Source organism: Oxyura jamaicensis, chromosome 5 (genome assembly GCF_011077185.1).
Source record: "Oxyura jamaicensis isolate SHBP4307 breed ruddy duck chromosome 5, BPBGC_Ojam_1.0, whole genome shotgun sequence".
In the NCBI taxonomy this organism is placed as follows: domain Eukaryota; kingdom Metazoa; phylum Chordata; class Aves; order Anseriformes; family Anatidae; genus Oxyura; species Oxyura jamaicensis.
Window position 1 is genome coordinate 51,766,860 of NC_048897.1, and position 15,485 is coordinate 51,782,344.

General features: G+C 44.1%; 1 protein-coding gene across 6 annotated transcripts in view; it reads left to right on the top strand.

Annotated features, from left to right (window-relative positions):
* NIN (ninein) overlaps window positions 1–15,485 on the top strand; it is a 59,477-nt gene that overhangs the window by 30,151 nt on the left and 13,841 nt on the right. For 4 of the 6 annotated variants that reach the window (XM_035328987.1, XM_035328988.1, XM_035328989.1 and 1 more), the window contains exons 14-27: window positions 749–902; window positions 1,218–1,339; window positions 2,500–3,014; window positions 3,786–5,849; window positions 7,084–7,209; window positions 7,829–7,898; window positions 8,936–9,151; window positions 9,535–9,648; window positions 11,055–11,177; window positions 11,695–11,808; window positions 12,536–12,682; window positions 13,770–13,931; window positions 14,504–14,653; window positions 15,171–15,269. In XM_035328987.1, coding sequence (XP_035184878.1) covers window positions 749–902; window positions 1,218–1,339; window positions 2,500–3,014; window positions 3,786–5,849; window positions 7,084–7,209; window positions 7,829–7,898; window positions 8,936–9,151; window positions 9,535–9,648; window positions 11,055–11,177; window positions 11,695–11,808; window positions 12,536–12,682; window positions 13,770–13,931; window positions 14,504–14,653; window positions 15,171–15,269 — 4,176 coding nt within the window. Of the gene's footprint in view, window positions 1–748; window positions 903–1,217; window positions 1,340–2,499; window positions 3,015–3,785; window positions 5,850–7,083; window positions 7,210–7,828; window positions 7,899–8,935; window positions 9,152–9,534; window positions 9,649–11,054; window positions 11,178–11,694; window positions 11,809–12,535; window positions 12,683–13,739; window positions 13,932–14,503; window positions 14,654–15,170; window positions 15,270–15,485 lie in introns of those variants that run through there. The other 2 variants (XM_035328991.1, XM_035328990.1) reach the window with 2 other exon arrangements.

Consider the following 15,485-nt stretch of genomic DNA (forward strand, 5'->3'; position numbering starts at 1 on the left):
GCTAGAGGCTGCTTAATCTGAAACAACATAGTAGCTCTGTTAAGGAGTTGGAGTTGAAAAGCAAATATTTTCTAGAAATATTTGCTGAACTGATGCTGCTTGGTAAGAATCTGCTTGAATGTGCAGCTGACTTCTTTGAGTACTGGCAGATCTGAGTCAATCTTCAAGGTTCACTTTCTGAACCTTTCAAATCTGCAGAGCTGCATGTTTACACATTCATGGATTCATTTTCCTCAATAAACGATGCTCATTGAGCCCAGCACGTTGCATTTTGGCACAAACACTTGGGATATTCTGCTGGCAAGCAGGCAGCAGTACCAGATGGAAATGCACTAATGAGGATATCTCCCTTCTAATTTAATCTTTATGCTTCTGATTTGATTTTCAAGTAGAATGGTGTTTGAGGAGGTATTTCTCAAATATGTTTGAAAATGTTCCTAAGCTGCTGCTAAAAACTGTGGTGGGAAGGAGGAATAAAGTGGAAGGACCTAGAACATGTAGGTTTTAGAAGCAAAACACCTTATCAGTCTGAAGAAGGCTCTGTTATTTTATTAAACACTTCCATGTTACTTGCATGCATTGGAACCTGGAGAAGGTGCTGTTTTACAGACAGGAGGATGGTAACTGGCAAGATTCAGTCTTTACCTACAGCAGCTCTCCCCTAAAAGCTCTGTCACTGGGGTGTGTTGGGGCACAGATGCCTGTCTGCTTTCACTCAGCTCCTTTCCTTCCCCTCCCCTGTGGTCAGGAGCTGCAGGACCAGATAGATGAGCTGCACTCCGAGCTGGAGGAGTACCGCACTCAGGGCAAGGCCTTCAGGCCGTCGCTGAAAAACTCGCTGTCAGAGGAGTTCGACATCGATATTAAAAGTCACGGCAACAGCGGCATTGAACCTGACCAAGGTAAATTATTACAATATTTCACGTGTGGGGAACCTCACTGATGTAGATACATCATCACATCCAAGACTTTATCATGAATAAAGGCTCTCCCAAACCCTCCTAGTGCACTCCTCAAACAACATCCCATTTTAATGTGTAACATTAAGTGGAATATAACTGCTATATTCAAAGCTAAAACAAACATTTGTAGTTTCTTGTCTGTGAGGGGAATTCCAGTGATGCAGTAGCTGCCCAAATACATTTAGATTGACTATCAGTTCTATTGAGAACGTAGCTCTTCGGGTTTGAAGCTGTATGTAATTATTATTTTTAAAGGACTTGGTTCAGAAGACTGCAATCCGTTAAACATGAGCATAGAGGCAGAAATGGCCATTGAACAAATGAAGGAGCAACATCACAGGGACTTGCATCACCTCAAACAGGAGCTTGAAGACACGGTGAGCTATTTTCCCTTCAAGCTTCACAACTCTTCCAGGCTTCTCATACGAGTGGTATGCTCTTGGAGAAGGACTTCTGACCCCTGGTGAAACTAGAACCTTTCTGTGAATCTGAGCCTCTGCCTCCCCTGCTCCTACTGGGTGCTGGAGAGGTGCTGGCGAGGGCTGGATGAATGCTGCGTTATATCCGCAGCCGCCCACCAGCTAACGAGAGCAGCGAGCCTTTCAGATGCAGTATTGCATTTCCTGTCTTGAAGGGCTGGCACAGCTGAATTAGCCGCTTCATTCACCCTGGCAGGGAATAATTATGGGTTAGGAAGGCTGCTGGCAGGAGACTGCGTGGGGAATGCTATGCCTGCGCAGTCTGGCGGCGCTGAAACGCGCTCTGTGCTGTGAAAGCACAGAAACGGCTGCTGCAGTGCCGGTGGTGCTGGAACCCACCTGGTGGTTTTCCATTTTCTGGACGGGGGTTTCCTGGCTTGCAAGGTTGATCTGGGCTCACAGGTTTGTTCTGCAAGAGCCAGCTCAGGACCAGAAGTCAGGGATCCTGTTGGGGTTCTGCTGCATCTCTTAGACCATCCCTGGACAGAGCTGATAACTCAGCAATGACTCTATCATAGACCACTTTTGAGGGTGTCACAACACAGGGGCACTGAAACTATTCTCACAAAGCTGACAGCTCCCTGCCCTGATTAGCAAGGGGATATGAGGCCCGGGTGTGGGGAACGGGCACCAAAAAAATATTATCCTGAAATTACTTTTCCTTAAAGGACTTGTCCCGTGTCATTTGTAAAAAGCCTTTTTAAAGGGAAGTCCATCATCATCTTAATTTGGGGAGGGGGTTGAAAAAGGAATCAGTGAAATAGTCCACTTGCAATTTGCAAAAGTCACTTAGGACTTGAAAATTATTAGTGGCTTTTCTCGTCTTCGGCAAACTGAACAGAAAAGCATGGATTTCCCTGGCTTCTACAGAATAATCATCTTTATCCTAGTAAGAAATTAAGCTGCATATCTCAGTATTCTTTGCAGGGAAAAACAATATAAGATGCTAATAATTAAATCAAATCATTCTGTAGAGTATTAGGGCATATGTAACACAGAAATGTACCGAAAACATCTAGAATATGCTGTATAAAACTGATCTATCTTCCTTCTTGCAGGTGAGCCATTACGAGAAGCAGCTAGACGAGACAAAAATCCACTGTGAGAAGGAGCAAGAGGATATGAGGAAGAAGTATACAGAAGAGAAGCACATCATGGAAAAGCAGATAACTGGCCTGAAAAATCAAGTTGCAGAACTGCAAGGAGAGGCAGTGGTGCTCAGGGAACAGCAAGAAATGCTTGACTGCAAGCATAATGATGAGAAAAATAAACTACAAATAAGTTTCAATGAGGAAAAAGCCAATCTGCAAGAACTCTTGAGAAAAGAGCATGAGGACGATGTTAGAGCTAGACTGGAAGAGGCAAAGGAGAAGTTCAGTCAAGAACGGGAGGAACTGATTCAGAACGGTGTCTGGGTGGAGGAGAAGATGAGGGTGTTGGTGCAGGCACTGCAGGAAGAGAAGGAAGAGCTGGAGCATGGCTTCCATGAGCAGCTGAAAAGGATGACAGAAATGCATGCCCTGGAGAAAGAAGAGCTGCTGAGGAAGCACAAGCAGGAGCTGGAGGAGGAAAGGTGAGTGTGTCCGCCAGCCGTGGTGGCAAAGATCTGCACTGACCACCAGTGCTCGGCACAGTGATGCTGGTGCAGAAGTCATTCCTGAGGCTTATTGCAGGTGTGTTCGCTGAGTGGTGCCATTACCTGCTTCATCCCAGGACACGGGTGGGATGGTACCCAGCAGCTTTTGACTTTTTCCAAGCAGATATTTATTCAAGCAGGTATTTATATTGGTTTTTAGCTCACCTAGAGGCAATGATACTGTTAAAGCATAACCAGATGTGGCTAACTTGAGCTCTGTTCAGTATCCTTGTGCTTTACAGTCCTTTGTACTTAAAGTGTTTGGATTTGGAGGTGTCTTTTTGAAGAAGTAAATGGATGGCTGGTAAATCCGTTTAGGGAGCACTGAGTGTCAACAGAAACTGAAGCTGTCCTGGGGTGACAGGGAGAGATGGGGGACAAGGACATCTTGAGGATGTTCTTGGGACAAGCCCCCATAAATCTGATAAGGAGCACAGGAAAGGCATTTATTGTGTGCAAAACAATTTCAAAGGACACTTCATGAGTTATACCCTTCCAAGGCAATTAGATTTTTGGTTTTGAAGTTTCAACAAACTGCCTTAAATTTAACTTTGGCCCTCAGAAACATCCATCAAATAGTAGTTCCACTAAAACTCAGCGGAAATAGTAACTTTTCAGCTTGTTTTATTGAGTAGGTTAAAAAAAAAAAAACTGAGTCTTTCTGAGTTAGGTCAGAGTTTAGTAATGTATTATGTTAACCATGTTTAGGAAAAAAATGGAAATTGACTATAACAGAAGAGCATCTCATGCTGAAACTCAGTTTTCTGTGGACACACAAACACTTGTAAATAAATATGAAGAGACGATCCAAAATCTGGAAAGAAGCTACCAGCGGGAGTTGCATGATCTTGTTGAACAGCAGAGAGAGGAAAAATCTCAGTGGGAGTTTGAAAAGGATGAAGTTGCCCAGGAGGTTGCCGAAGCCCATGAGCAGCTGAAGGAAAGCCTGGCAAATGAAAAGGCTGCTGCTGCTGCCCTGATACAAGAGAAAGAACTGCTGGAGAAGAATTTCAAGGAGGAAGTGAACAAGCTGGTGTGCGAGAAGGAGCAGCTCCAGAAAGAGCTGCGAGACCTGAGGAACGCTGCTGAGAAGCAAGAGGAAAAGCTGAATGCTAAAATAACACAACTCCAAAACGACCATGAGAAAGAGCTAAAGGACAAAGAGGAGCATATATCCGTGGTGGAGGAAAATGGGAGGCTGGTCAGCCAAAAGCTGGAGAGACTCAACAGTGAGTATAAGCAAGAGAAAGAACAACTAAATTCCAAACTTCTTGCTTTGGAAAGTTTAAACAAAGACATTTGTGTGCAAGCAGAAACAGAAAAGGCAGAAATGAATCTGGAAATCTCAAACCTTCAAGAAAAAATACAGAAATTGCAGTGGGAGACGGTTAGTTTTTCCGCACTGCAGAATCATTATAGGGTCCTGGAAAATGAATATGCAAAAGCAAAGAGCAAAATTGCTTCTTTCTCTAGCATGGAGCCTCTGGGAGACGATGCAGATGTGCTCATAAATCTGCAGAAAGTGCATGAGCAAGCTGTGAAGGAAAACGTCAGGATGGCTTCTGAGATCGTCAGGCTGCAGCAACGGCTGCGAGCTGTGGAGCGGGAGCCCCCCAGACCTCCTGGGTCTGGTCGCTCCGACCCTGGTGCAGAACCAGAACAACTGCAAGACAGAAGGGATCCCCCTCTCCAAGGGCTGCCCTGTGATCGCAGAGATGCAGGCAAGGCAGTAGGTGTGAATGTCTGTCCAGTTTGGGAGGCTGACGCTGCAGACCTGGAAGAAATGCTTGAGATGTGCTCTGCTGTGGAGAAACCATGGGATGAAAGCGGAGCAGACGGCCACGCGCTCAGGTTGCAGGCGTGTCAGATGCAAGGAAATAAAATGGCAGTGGGAAGTGATTATAATCTTGGTTATGACAAAAATCAAGAGCTAGGTTCTCAGGTGCCTCTGCTGCAGAAAAAGAGAGATCTTGAGAGAGTTTCCAGAGTAAAAACACTACAAAATGATCCGAAGCAGCAGAATGTCCATCTGCTGAATAACAGAATAGCTTCCCGGAGTAAAGGGTTTCATTCTGATGCTTCAAAGCTGCGGACTGATCTCAAGAGAGCTGAAGAGCTGACTGAAGCCTCTCTCCAGCTGGAACACGCTCCTGGATCAGTGAATGACAACCTGAAGGATGCGATTCCTCAGCTTTGGAAAAGGGTCAAGGAGCTGCAGGAAAGGTTGGTGGCACAGGCTAAGCTTCTGTCACTCCAGGAAGAAATCCAGGTAGAAAACAAGGATCTAAAATCTGAAGTGATCAAGTTAATTGAAAAAAATAAAGCCCTAGAAGACAGCCTGTGTAAGCTGAGAAGCTTTCATTGCAAGCTCGAAGCAGGTAACCTGGCAGGCATGAAGCTCAGAGAAGAAAACACACAGCTCCTCAAAAAAGCTAAAGAACTGGAAGATGGTCAAAACCAAGATGCACAAGGAAAACTGGATGTGCACGGTGAGAAGTTAAGGCTGTGGTGCCAGCTTGGAAAAATGGAAGGACAACCTGAAATGCTTGGGGTCCTGCAGGATGAGCAGGCACAATGTGACAGCCCAACAAAAGAAATGTTGGCAGACAAGAGGGAGCTGCAAGAACCCAACAGAAAGCTGGAGGAGAAAGTTACTGCCCTGCTGAGCCAAAACGGTGTGCATTTCCATGAGGAGAAGGAGGAGAGGAACACAGTGACGCACGGCTTGCAAAGCACATGCACTGAGCTGCAGCAAAAAGTTGATCTCTTGAGGTAACGTACACTAAAACCTTGTGGGAAGCGTGCCGGCCCCGCAATGCTCCAACGTGCTGCTTGCTCCACGTAGAAACTAACCTAGTGTCCCCCTGACCTCTTCATAGCCCTACTGACCGCCCCACGGCTGCTGCATTAACCTCTGTAGCTTAGCTCTGAGTAGAAAAGGGTGCCTCGGACTCTAACCGTAGCAGGCAGGCTGTCGAAGCGTGGATAACGATGGCTGAAATGAGCGTGCGTGACTTGCTTCTCTCTGAACATGACCTAAAGTGATGGGTAAAACCAGCAACTTGCTGCTCTGCCTGTGGACGCAGGCATCTTCGCGGTGTATACTTCACGTATCAGAGGTCCCTGTGTTCTTATGTCTAAAATGTTGTGGTAACGTTTCCAGAATGCTTTTAATTTTTTTTTACTAATATCACTTCTTCGCTCTGTTCCTTTCTAGTACTGAATGTTGCTTGGAAAGCTAGAAGCATTTTGCTTTTTCTAAATATCAAAGTTTTTCTAAATATCGAAGTTAATGCTAAGGAATCAGTCACTTTTTTGTTAGGAATTGGTGTTATTTTGGGTTGTTTGGAATGGGTGTTAGGAGTGCATCAGGTATACAACATGCCACATACCATCGTAACAAAGACAACATGATAGATTACCTCCTTTTTACCTGCTGTATCTCAGCAAGTGGTGTTCTGGTGGTCATAAAGTGCTTACAAATGGCTCACTTATCATTCAGCACCGGCTTCCTATAAGAAATTGTTCCTTCAAGCATTGCTCCATGCCTGAATTATTTCTCTGCAGGTACCTGGGGGAAGGAAAGGCACTCTCAGACTGCTGTTTCCATGCTGCTGCTCCCAGCATGCAGGGCTATGGAGCAGCTGGGGAGCACTTGCCTTGGTGCAGCCTGCATGTGGGAGCATTAGGCTGCTCAGAGTTAGGGGTACGTTGTTGGCAGTTTAAGGACTGAAAGGTATAGTACAGTATTGGACGGTGATACTTCTGCTAGGTATCTTAGATTTTAAGCAACTTTGTGCAGGTTTTTTTATAGCTAGGATGTCCCTCTTCAGTGATCTGGGAAGCACTCAAAGTAAAATCCATACACAGCTCATAAAAATAAGCCAGCTGTAGCTTTATTTTAAAGTGTCACAAGCAGTTCAGGCTTTTAGCGTGGGTTTTTTTGTTCCTTATGGGCTTGGGCGATGCACAGGAATGGTTCTCATGTCTTGTCTCTCTGCCACAGATGTGAAGCTGAGAAGCTCAGGGAAGAAAACACCGCTCTGAAGAACGAGGTGACGTTGTTAAACGAGGAGGGTAGCGCGTCCAGCCTGAAACTGAGGGAGCTGAATGGATCCCGGGAAGAAATGCGGTAAGGATGTTATGGGGGCATGGACCACGTGCATGCCTGCAGACACACAGTAGCCATGTCCTTTCTCTCAAAGCTCCTTCACGTGGTAGACCTTCATGTGTTAGGTATCAGAGAGGCTGTGAAGCAGGCTGCCTTCTGGTGCCATCAGCTCTCCACCTGGGTGAGGTCTATTCCTTGTGCTTTTCCCCTGCCCCAGCTTGTCCTCCCCAGTCCTGGAGCTAAAGCAGGAGCCTCACTGATGGGATTCAGGTGACCACTAACACTTAGGAGCTGATCTCCTGTCATTCCTCCTGCTTCAGCAAAGGCAGAGGTGGTTAGGCTGGTGTAGCCCTAGAAAAGGCAGGAAAAGCTACAGTGGGACAGAGCACTTCAGTAATTTGGTCTTTTGCAAGTAGATAACTACCTATGATCCTGGGAACCCAGCCTTTCCTTCCAGGAGAAGAACGTGTGGGTATATGAAGGAAGTGAGTACTCACAAAGCCTATGCAAAGCAGTGATGCTAAGTGAAAAATAATGAACATCCAGAATTACCTTTTCTAGTGACATCAAAAAGCAGCCTGTTCTTGCAGGGTTATGTATTAGAGTGATCCTAATGTTAATGAGCTTTCCTTTTTCCTAGGCAAAAGATAGAGGCAGTGAGAAAGGAGAAAGTGGCTGTACAGAAGATGGTTGACAACCTGAAAAAGCAGGTAAGCAGACCAAGTCCATGATCTTCTCTGGAGAAATCACTGCTGTGTAAGTCTGTCTTTAGATGGTTAGCTGGTTTAAAAAAAAAAAACCACTAATCTACACTTCTTGATAACTGAGTGTTCTCATTAAGTGTTTGGGATTGATAGGAGGCTTCTTTGACCTGATCTGAAGACAACTGTGATGCTACTGTAACTATCTGGCTTACAAACTTAAGAGCATTCTCCATAGTCAACTTGGAAAATGTACTTAATGGAAATATAAAGTTAAAATCTTCCTTTGTAATCATTTTGTGGGTAATGCTCTGCAGCAGCCCATGGGAGAGAGATTACGTGACTCAGCCTCTTCTTACTTCCCAGCTGGATGGGTCTAGGACTGCTGCCAGCAGAGACCCTTTGCTCATATCCACGAGATTCACTGCTTTTGTTTAAAGGGAGGTTCGTTGTGCTAGGCAAGTAATAGAAGGTTTAAGTACGTTTTGCAGCCATGTTCCTTGTGGGATTGCTCGGTAAAATTTTATATGGCTCAGTAAAATTCTCCTTGCTCAGGATAATCTTGTAGCTCATCAGCATAATACTCAAAATATTTATATCAGCATGGCAAAGGGATGAAGGAACTGAGTGGTATACCAGATAGAGCTGATACATCTGAGGCCAATTCCAATAAATTAAGTTTGTGAGGCTGCACACAGTGTGCCATCAGCAGTAGTTCTACTCTTATATAGGGGTCTACTTGATTTGGCCTAATACTAGGGCATGGAGCAAGTTCAGTAGGTTATAGGGAAATAAAGGAGTGCTGCTGGGCTTGTGACTGTTACATGGAGTGCAGGTAGTTATCTGCTGTCTCACCATTTAGAGTCACTGTTCTGGGATTCTGTCTATGTGGCTGGGTCAATGAATTGGGGTGACATTTGTCAGCTTTTCTTTTTAATCACCTGAACAGAAAGGAAATGGATTTAAAACAAACAAACAAACAAAAACCACAAAACTACCATCCACTGCACCAAATAGTTGTAACTGACATTGCTGTCCCACTTCAGGTAGCAGATCTGAAGACCAGGAACCAGCAGCTGGACTCTGAAAACACAGAACTGAGCCAGAGGAACTCCAAAAGCCAAGCAGATGTGCAGGATCTTAACCAACAGCTGGCAAGGGTGCTCAAGCAAAAGGAAAGGGAGGTGGGGAAGTGTACGCTGGAAGAATGGGAAAAGGAGAGACTGGTACTGAAAGAGGAACTGGAAAATTCTAAATTAAAGGTACAGGATAAGTTTCTCGAGTGGTATGCAACAACTGAACCTTTAGGAATTAGCATCCCTTTCTCAAGCTGTGCATGGTCTTTCAAATCTGAACTTTTCCTAGCACTCATTGCAAATGTCCATACATGCAGCAGTAGGGGTGGAAGGAAAGTGTGGCAGCACCTGCTTTCTGGCTGCTCCATAGAAATAAAAGCATGCAGTTCGGTCTTAAAAACAGAGGCTAGTGATGGCAAGTGTTTTTACTTGCATTTTCCAGCATGCCCGTTCTGTTCAGCCCAGTACATCCCACCTCTAGCCCGCTAGCTGTAGCATCTCACGTTAATCTTTGTTACTGTCTCCCAAGCTGAAATCTGAGCTTTTTTTTTTTTTTTTACTGTTTGCAGTCATCAAATATGGTGTCCTCCTTGGAGATGGAGCTGTCGAAAACCAAAGTTCAGGCTCATATATTGGAGCAGGAAAATCACATCCTCAAGCAGGAACTAGAGAAGACGAAGCAGGTACGGCACCCTACCCAGTACCATCAGGTGGTGGGGTTAGAGCCACCATCCTGCTGGCTGTCTCTTCATGTGATCTGCTCTCTTGACTGAGTTGGAAATAGTTAATTTATATTTATTTTCAATTGTTAACTTATCGATCAAAATGTCATAACACTAGAGGAATGTAAATCTTATTGAAAAAATCTCCCAGTATGATGCTAAATTGTTCACATAAGGTTGGTTTCACTTAGCCTTTGCCAAAAGGTATTCCAGAGCAGTGGATCTGCACAGATGGACTTCAACAATGAAGACCAAAATTTAAAGTTCTAATCAAGTAACATACCAGGCTTTTCTAAGTTTTGTGCGTGGGATGAGCAGGGAAACATTTCACTCAGCTGAGATCCTCCTGCCACTGAGCAGTCCCTGACATCTATCTAGGTCCACAAGAGGACTGGTGTCCTCCAGCGTGTCCTCTAGCAGAGGTGTAGCATTAAGAGTGCTGCTACCTGGAGGCTTTGATAGCTCAGAACTTAAAAAGATAATTTCCTGGAGGAGTTGGTTGTTGCCCATATAAGCATGGCTCATTTGGCTGTAAATACATGCTAATAATCATAGATAATGAAGGGCACAAATGAGCTAGCCCTCCTGATTAGGGTGCCAAAGTCATTTTCTTCAGAGTAAAGCACTCATTTGATGTTCCTAATGCTTTGTATTTATAATGGTCTTAAAAAGCAAAAGCAGATGAGGCATATTCAGTACAGTGAATTGTGGCTTGAGTGTAATTAAAGACAGAAGATTGAACAGAGACCAAATCACCCAGGAGCAGGCAGACTAAGCTAAAGCACTCTGTCAACTGGGAAAGAGATCAGAAGTCATCTGTAAGGTATTTTTCCCCCCTTCCTTGGAAAGAGGAATACAAAACCTCATCCACCTCATCAAGGTTATAAGAGGAACCACGACATTGAGCTGCAGGAAGGAGAATTCCCCATCTGTTATGGTTATTTTAAAAATAATGAGGACATCATAAATACACACAATGAAATTAAATATATGGAAGGTTCGCTTTTCAATGCAATTGGTGTCATACAGCCCAGAGGGCTGATCCTATTAGGGTTTTTATGCTAATACAACTCATGTAAGAGGCACAGCATCTATCTGCTGGCCTGTGATTCGCAGGAGCCTTAACACAAATCTGAGGGATTGCAGGGTGATTTAGGTGTCCTTAGCATTGTTCCTGGAGGAAAGGTGTCTCAGATCGTGGGTGATATTCATGTGATCACTCATGAAGCAGCTTGCAGTCTGCTCCCATCTTCTCTGCTCTGTCTGGAACATGATGCTTGGCCTTGAGGAGGGGAGAAAGCTTTGTGTGACACTCGCAGGCAAAATTCTGAAACAGCACAAACTTGACGTCGAGTTGTTTTCCACAGCTGCCCAGATGTCCTGATCTCTCTGACCTTCAAAATGAAGTTTCTGGCTTAATTGCTAAAAATGAAAAGCTGCTGAAAGAAAAAGAAGCCCTGAGTGAGGAATTAAACAGATGCATCGATAAGGTAAGACAGAACTGCAGACCCATGTCAGTCCTACGTGCTGTAACAAGGTGCTAAAATTATTAAATCATGTGTGCATCACCCTAACCTGTAAAACTACACTGATCTTTTTTTTTTCTTACCTTCAGGACAGATAAGGCTTTATCGCCATTGCCTTTTTACCCTTGCTGCTTTTAGAGAGTTTTTGGAGCACAGTTTTGCTGTAATTTGATTATGTAGCAAATTCCAAACATTGCAAGGAGCAGAGGCCTGGATATAAATATTGCAGCAGGACAAGGAAGACTGTGTTCCTGCACTCATTGCAGCTCTGATGTATTGGAGCTCTGAACTGGAGCAGTGTAGTAGGCATGCCACAAATAATGGTCCTGTTGTGCGGAGATTTGGGCAGGGAGCTGAGGGTTTTTTGCTCTCCTGCACTTTCTTTGCATAGCTCTAACTCCATCTAGCTTAACTCCCAAAGTCAAATGGAGTTAAAGAAGATCCTGAACAGTTCGGGCTTACTGATGTAATCTTATTTCAGGTAGCTAAAGTAAGCTTCTTAGAGAATGCAGTCGGCAGCCTGAAGCAGGAACAGAAGTCCTGGGAACAGCAGAGTCAGACACTGAAAACGCAGCTCACGGTTGCACAAGAAAAGGTACAAAAATGGGTTTTGTTATAGGCCCAAATCAAAAGCATTTCTTAATCTCTTGTAGTGCTTTTTTCCTAAAAACAGTCATCTTCTAATGTGCTCAAAGGCTTCATGCAGCTAAGAATGGACACTTTGTTGGCTTTCAAAGTGATGCTCTTAAAGGACAAGAGGAAATTTGTTAAATATGATGAGATCTCTCCCCCCCTGCCCCCAGGAATAAGCTGTTTTGCATCTACAGCCAAGTTCCCTTTGCCAGTTCATTCTGCCCAGCGATCCCTAGAACACTACAGAGATTCTGCTCCCTCCTTTCTTGTGGTGGTTTGCTTCTTAACAGTCAGGGGAGGAGAACAAATGGCCATTTGCTTGGCTTTTCTCGTTTCTTCTGGGCCATGGGCTGCCAAGAATAAATAACTCAAAAGGAATCTCCTTTTCCCAGCATATCACAGGCAATGTTCTGGGGTGGAAAATGCATATTTGAGTACAGTAATCTGAGTACAGTATTTTGGCCGTGTTTAAGGGTGTGTGGCTAACTCTAAGCAGAAATTCAGGGTATTCTGAATACCCAGGGTAATCATTTTAGCATTTTCAGGAGGTGGACTGTCACCATTTTCTTCACCCCTTCCAACAGACAGTGGTTAAATCCCTGTGATTCGTGGCATACGTACCCCTCAGCAGACCAAGCTCACAGGTCTCAGTACAGCAAACACAAACCTGTGTTCCTGCCTCTTTACAGGTTCAGAGTCTGGATGAAACGCTGCAAAACACCAACCTCCAGGTGTCCCGCCTGAAATCGGACCTACGGGTGGTGCAGCAGGAGAAGGAAACTCTTGAACAAGAAGTGATGTCTTTACACAAGCAACTGCAGAATGCCAATGAAAAGGTAACTGGCCTCAAATTTGGTCAACCCCACTTGTCAAATTTACAGGTTCAAATTACAAATTTAACAGCAGATAGTTGCTGGCCTTCTGTAGCCTGTCGCTGTAGCCTACTTATTTTCTTAGGTTGGCTTGCTCACTAAAGTGACACAAATAGTGCTGCAGATCTGAGCAAGTAGACTCTGAATTGTGTAATTATTGATTCTTTTGTAAACACAAGTGATAAAAGGCTAACAACACAGCTAAAAGGAGAAGAGTACAAAAAAGTCCTATCCTAATGATGTTTTTCTGTTTTAGTTGTCAGTTTTAAAATAGCTGACTAAGAGTAGTTCTGTAACGTTGTATATAGCAGTGATTTATTTATAAAAGATGTCTGAATGTGAGGGCAGGCTATGATCGGTCTGTTTCCTAGGAGTCTTCTTCCACAGAACAAAATCTTTTCCAATAAAAAGGAGTGGGTAATATGAATTTACAGATAACAGACTATAAGTGTGTCAACAACAAAGCTAGTAATTGATAGGGAGGTCTAATTTTGAAATTTGTTTTTGAAAGGCACAGTATTGTAGCAGCCTTTCTCAGCTGATGAGGAACCGTAACTGAAGGAGGTTGCAGACAGCAGTCTCGTGATTGGTGTTATGAATTCAGACACTAATTTGGCTTGTTTGCTATGTAATTAAAGGAATATTTAATGTCCACATGGAGAAGAGAGTGCTTCAGGATTGTACAACAGGAACTAAATTACAGCTATTACTGAATAATATATAATGGAGTCCTGTTATTTGCTTGATGAGGCTGTGAAATAGAGTGCAAATTGCTGTTTTGTATTGTCGAACTGTGCACTCGCAGTAACCATGCTGGCGCACGGCTGTATCTGTGATTTTAGCAGAGGGAAGCACTTGGGGGAAGCACTTGGCTTTGTACCGTGATTAACATATCGGGTTTTATGGGAAAATGGTGCCTAGGCTGGGGGGAAGACGGGAATCCTGTGCCTTTGGTCTGCAGCTACTGAAAGCTTGCTTAAAACCCGCCTGAAGAGAGCAAATGTCTGCTTCTTTGTTTAAGGCCTAACCCTGCAATTCTGTCTGTCTTAAGAACCGGGTCCTCGAGCGGGCTGTGCCTTCCCCAGGGCCACAGGAGCAGCAGAGGTGTTCGCAGCGGGACGAGCCGGAGCAGCAGCAGCTCGGGCAGGAGAACGAGCGGCTGCGGAGGGAGGTCCACAGCACCACCGCCGACCTGGCTCTCGCCAGGGAGAAGGTAACCTCGTGATGCTGGGGCTCGCTGAGAGCACTTGCTCATGCGAGGCAAGACTCGGTGACCCTCGTTTTGCAGCGGGTAGTGCAGAAGAGGGATGCTGTCCATGAGTTTTGGGTAGAAACTTCAGTAGAAAGAAAGCATCGTGGGGTGGCTTTCCTTCCTACTTGCGCTGAGTAGGCAGGCACTCTTACGATGGTTCAAACATTGACTCTTTTTTAAAGAAAATCCTGGTAACTCTTGTCTTCTAAGATTCTGATCTAACTTTCAGTTATTACAAATTAAAACAAAGTTCTTCATACTCCCAGCATTATTCATGTTTAATTTCTTAGCTTGCAGTATTAGGCAGATTATGGGGAGGGGGAAGGGAAGACACGATGCTCAAAGTCAAAATGTCAAAATTACCAGAATCTGTTATAAGTCTGACATAGATTGATACTTGATATTGTAGATGAAGTAGATGCAATTGATTCACAGTGCAATGTCAGTTTTGACCTACTGGAAATGCCATTATGAAGCAGGCTTTGTATGGTTCGGAATGCCTTTCCTCATTTGTTCATCTCTGGTCTCTTCAGATCCGACAGCTGGAGTCCACCATCCTTTCCCTGAAGCACCAAAAGCATCAAAGCCAGTCAGGTATTGTCAAAGCCATAGAGCAAGAGAAATTAAGCTTGAAGAGAGAGTGTGAACAGCTTCAGAAGGAGTTGTCATCTGCAAACAGGAAGGTTAGTTTCAGATGGTAAATGTGCGAGTCAGTGCTGTGCTTATCATGACAGCTCTCGGAGATGGAAAGCTGTAATTTTCTTGGAGCTTTGTGCTCCTTGTCTTTCACAAATCCCTGTCCCAGGGAGCCTACAGTCTCCTGTGCTTCTGTGGTGGGGCTGTCAGAGTGCCAGTATGCCATAGGACTTCTGCTTGGCACAAACAGTTCCGTGGTGGAGCATGGGAACATGAAATAAATAAATAAATGCAGCCTTTCTAAGTGCTCTGCAGCACACAGTGCTCATATTTAGCACATTCAGGTTAAAAATCATCTACCCTACCTATTATTTGACACTTCTGTCAGCCACGCTGTATAACATTACCTTAGATACAGCTTTTATCAAAGCATTATGCTTGTCCAAATACTTAGTCTTTTAATTGTGAATTGTCTGGATGTGCGATGACTCATGACTTGCATATTGAACGCAACAGATGAAATGAAACTACTGCCTTTCTAAGGAAACTTCCTGTCGTTCGTAGATCAGCCAGATGAATTCTCTTGAACATGAATTGGAAAGCAGCTCAGAAAATGAAGGGCTGAGAAAAAAGCAAGTCAAGCTGGATGATCAGTTAATGGAGGTACTGTTCAATAGGTGTTGACTTTGACTGTAGTGGGGAGGTTTGTCACTATCTCACTGAATCTACGAATTTATTTGCAAAAAAAAAAAAATCCTCTTCAGAGGAAACTGAAACTAGAAGAACTGATCTCTAATAATAATAATGTCATCTCTTATAATCAATAGTAGTGTGACAAGCATGTTTCTATGATAAACCAATGTGCTTCATAATTCATGT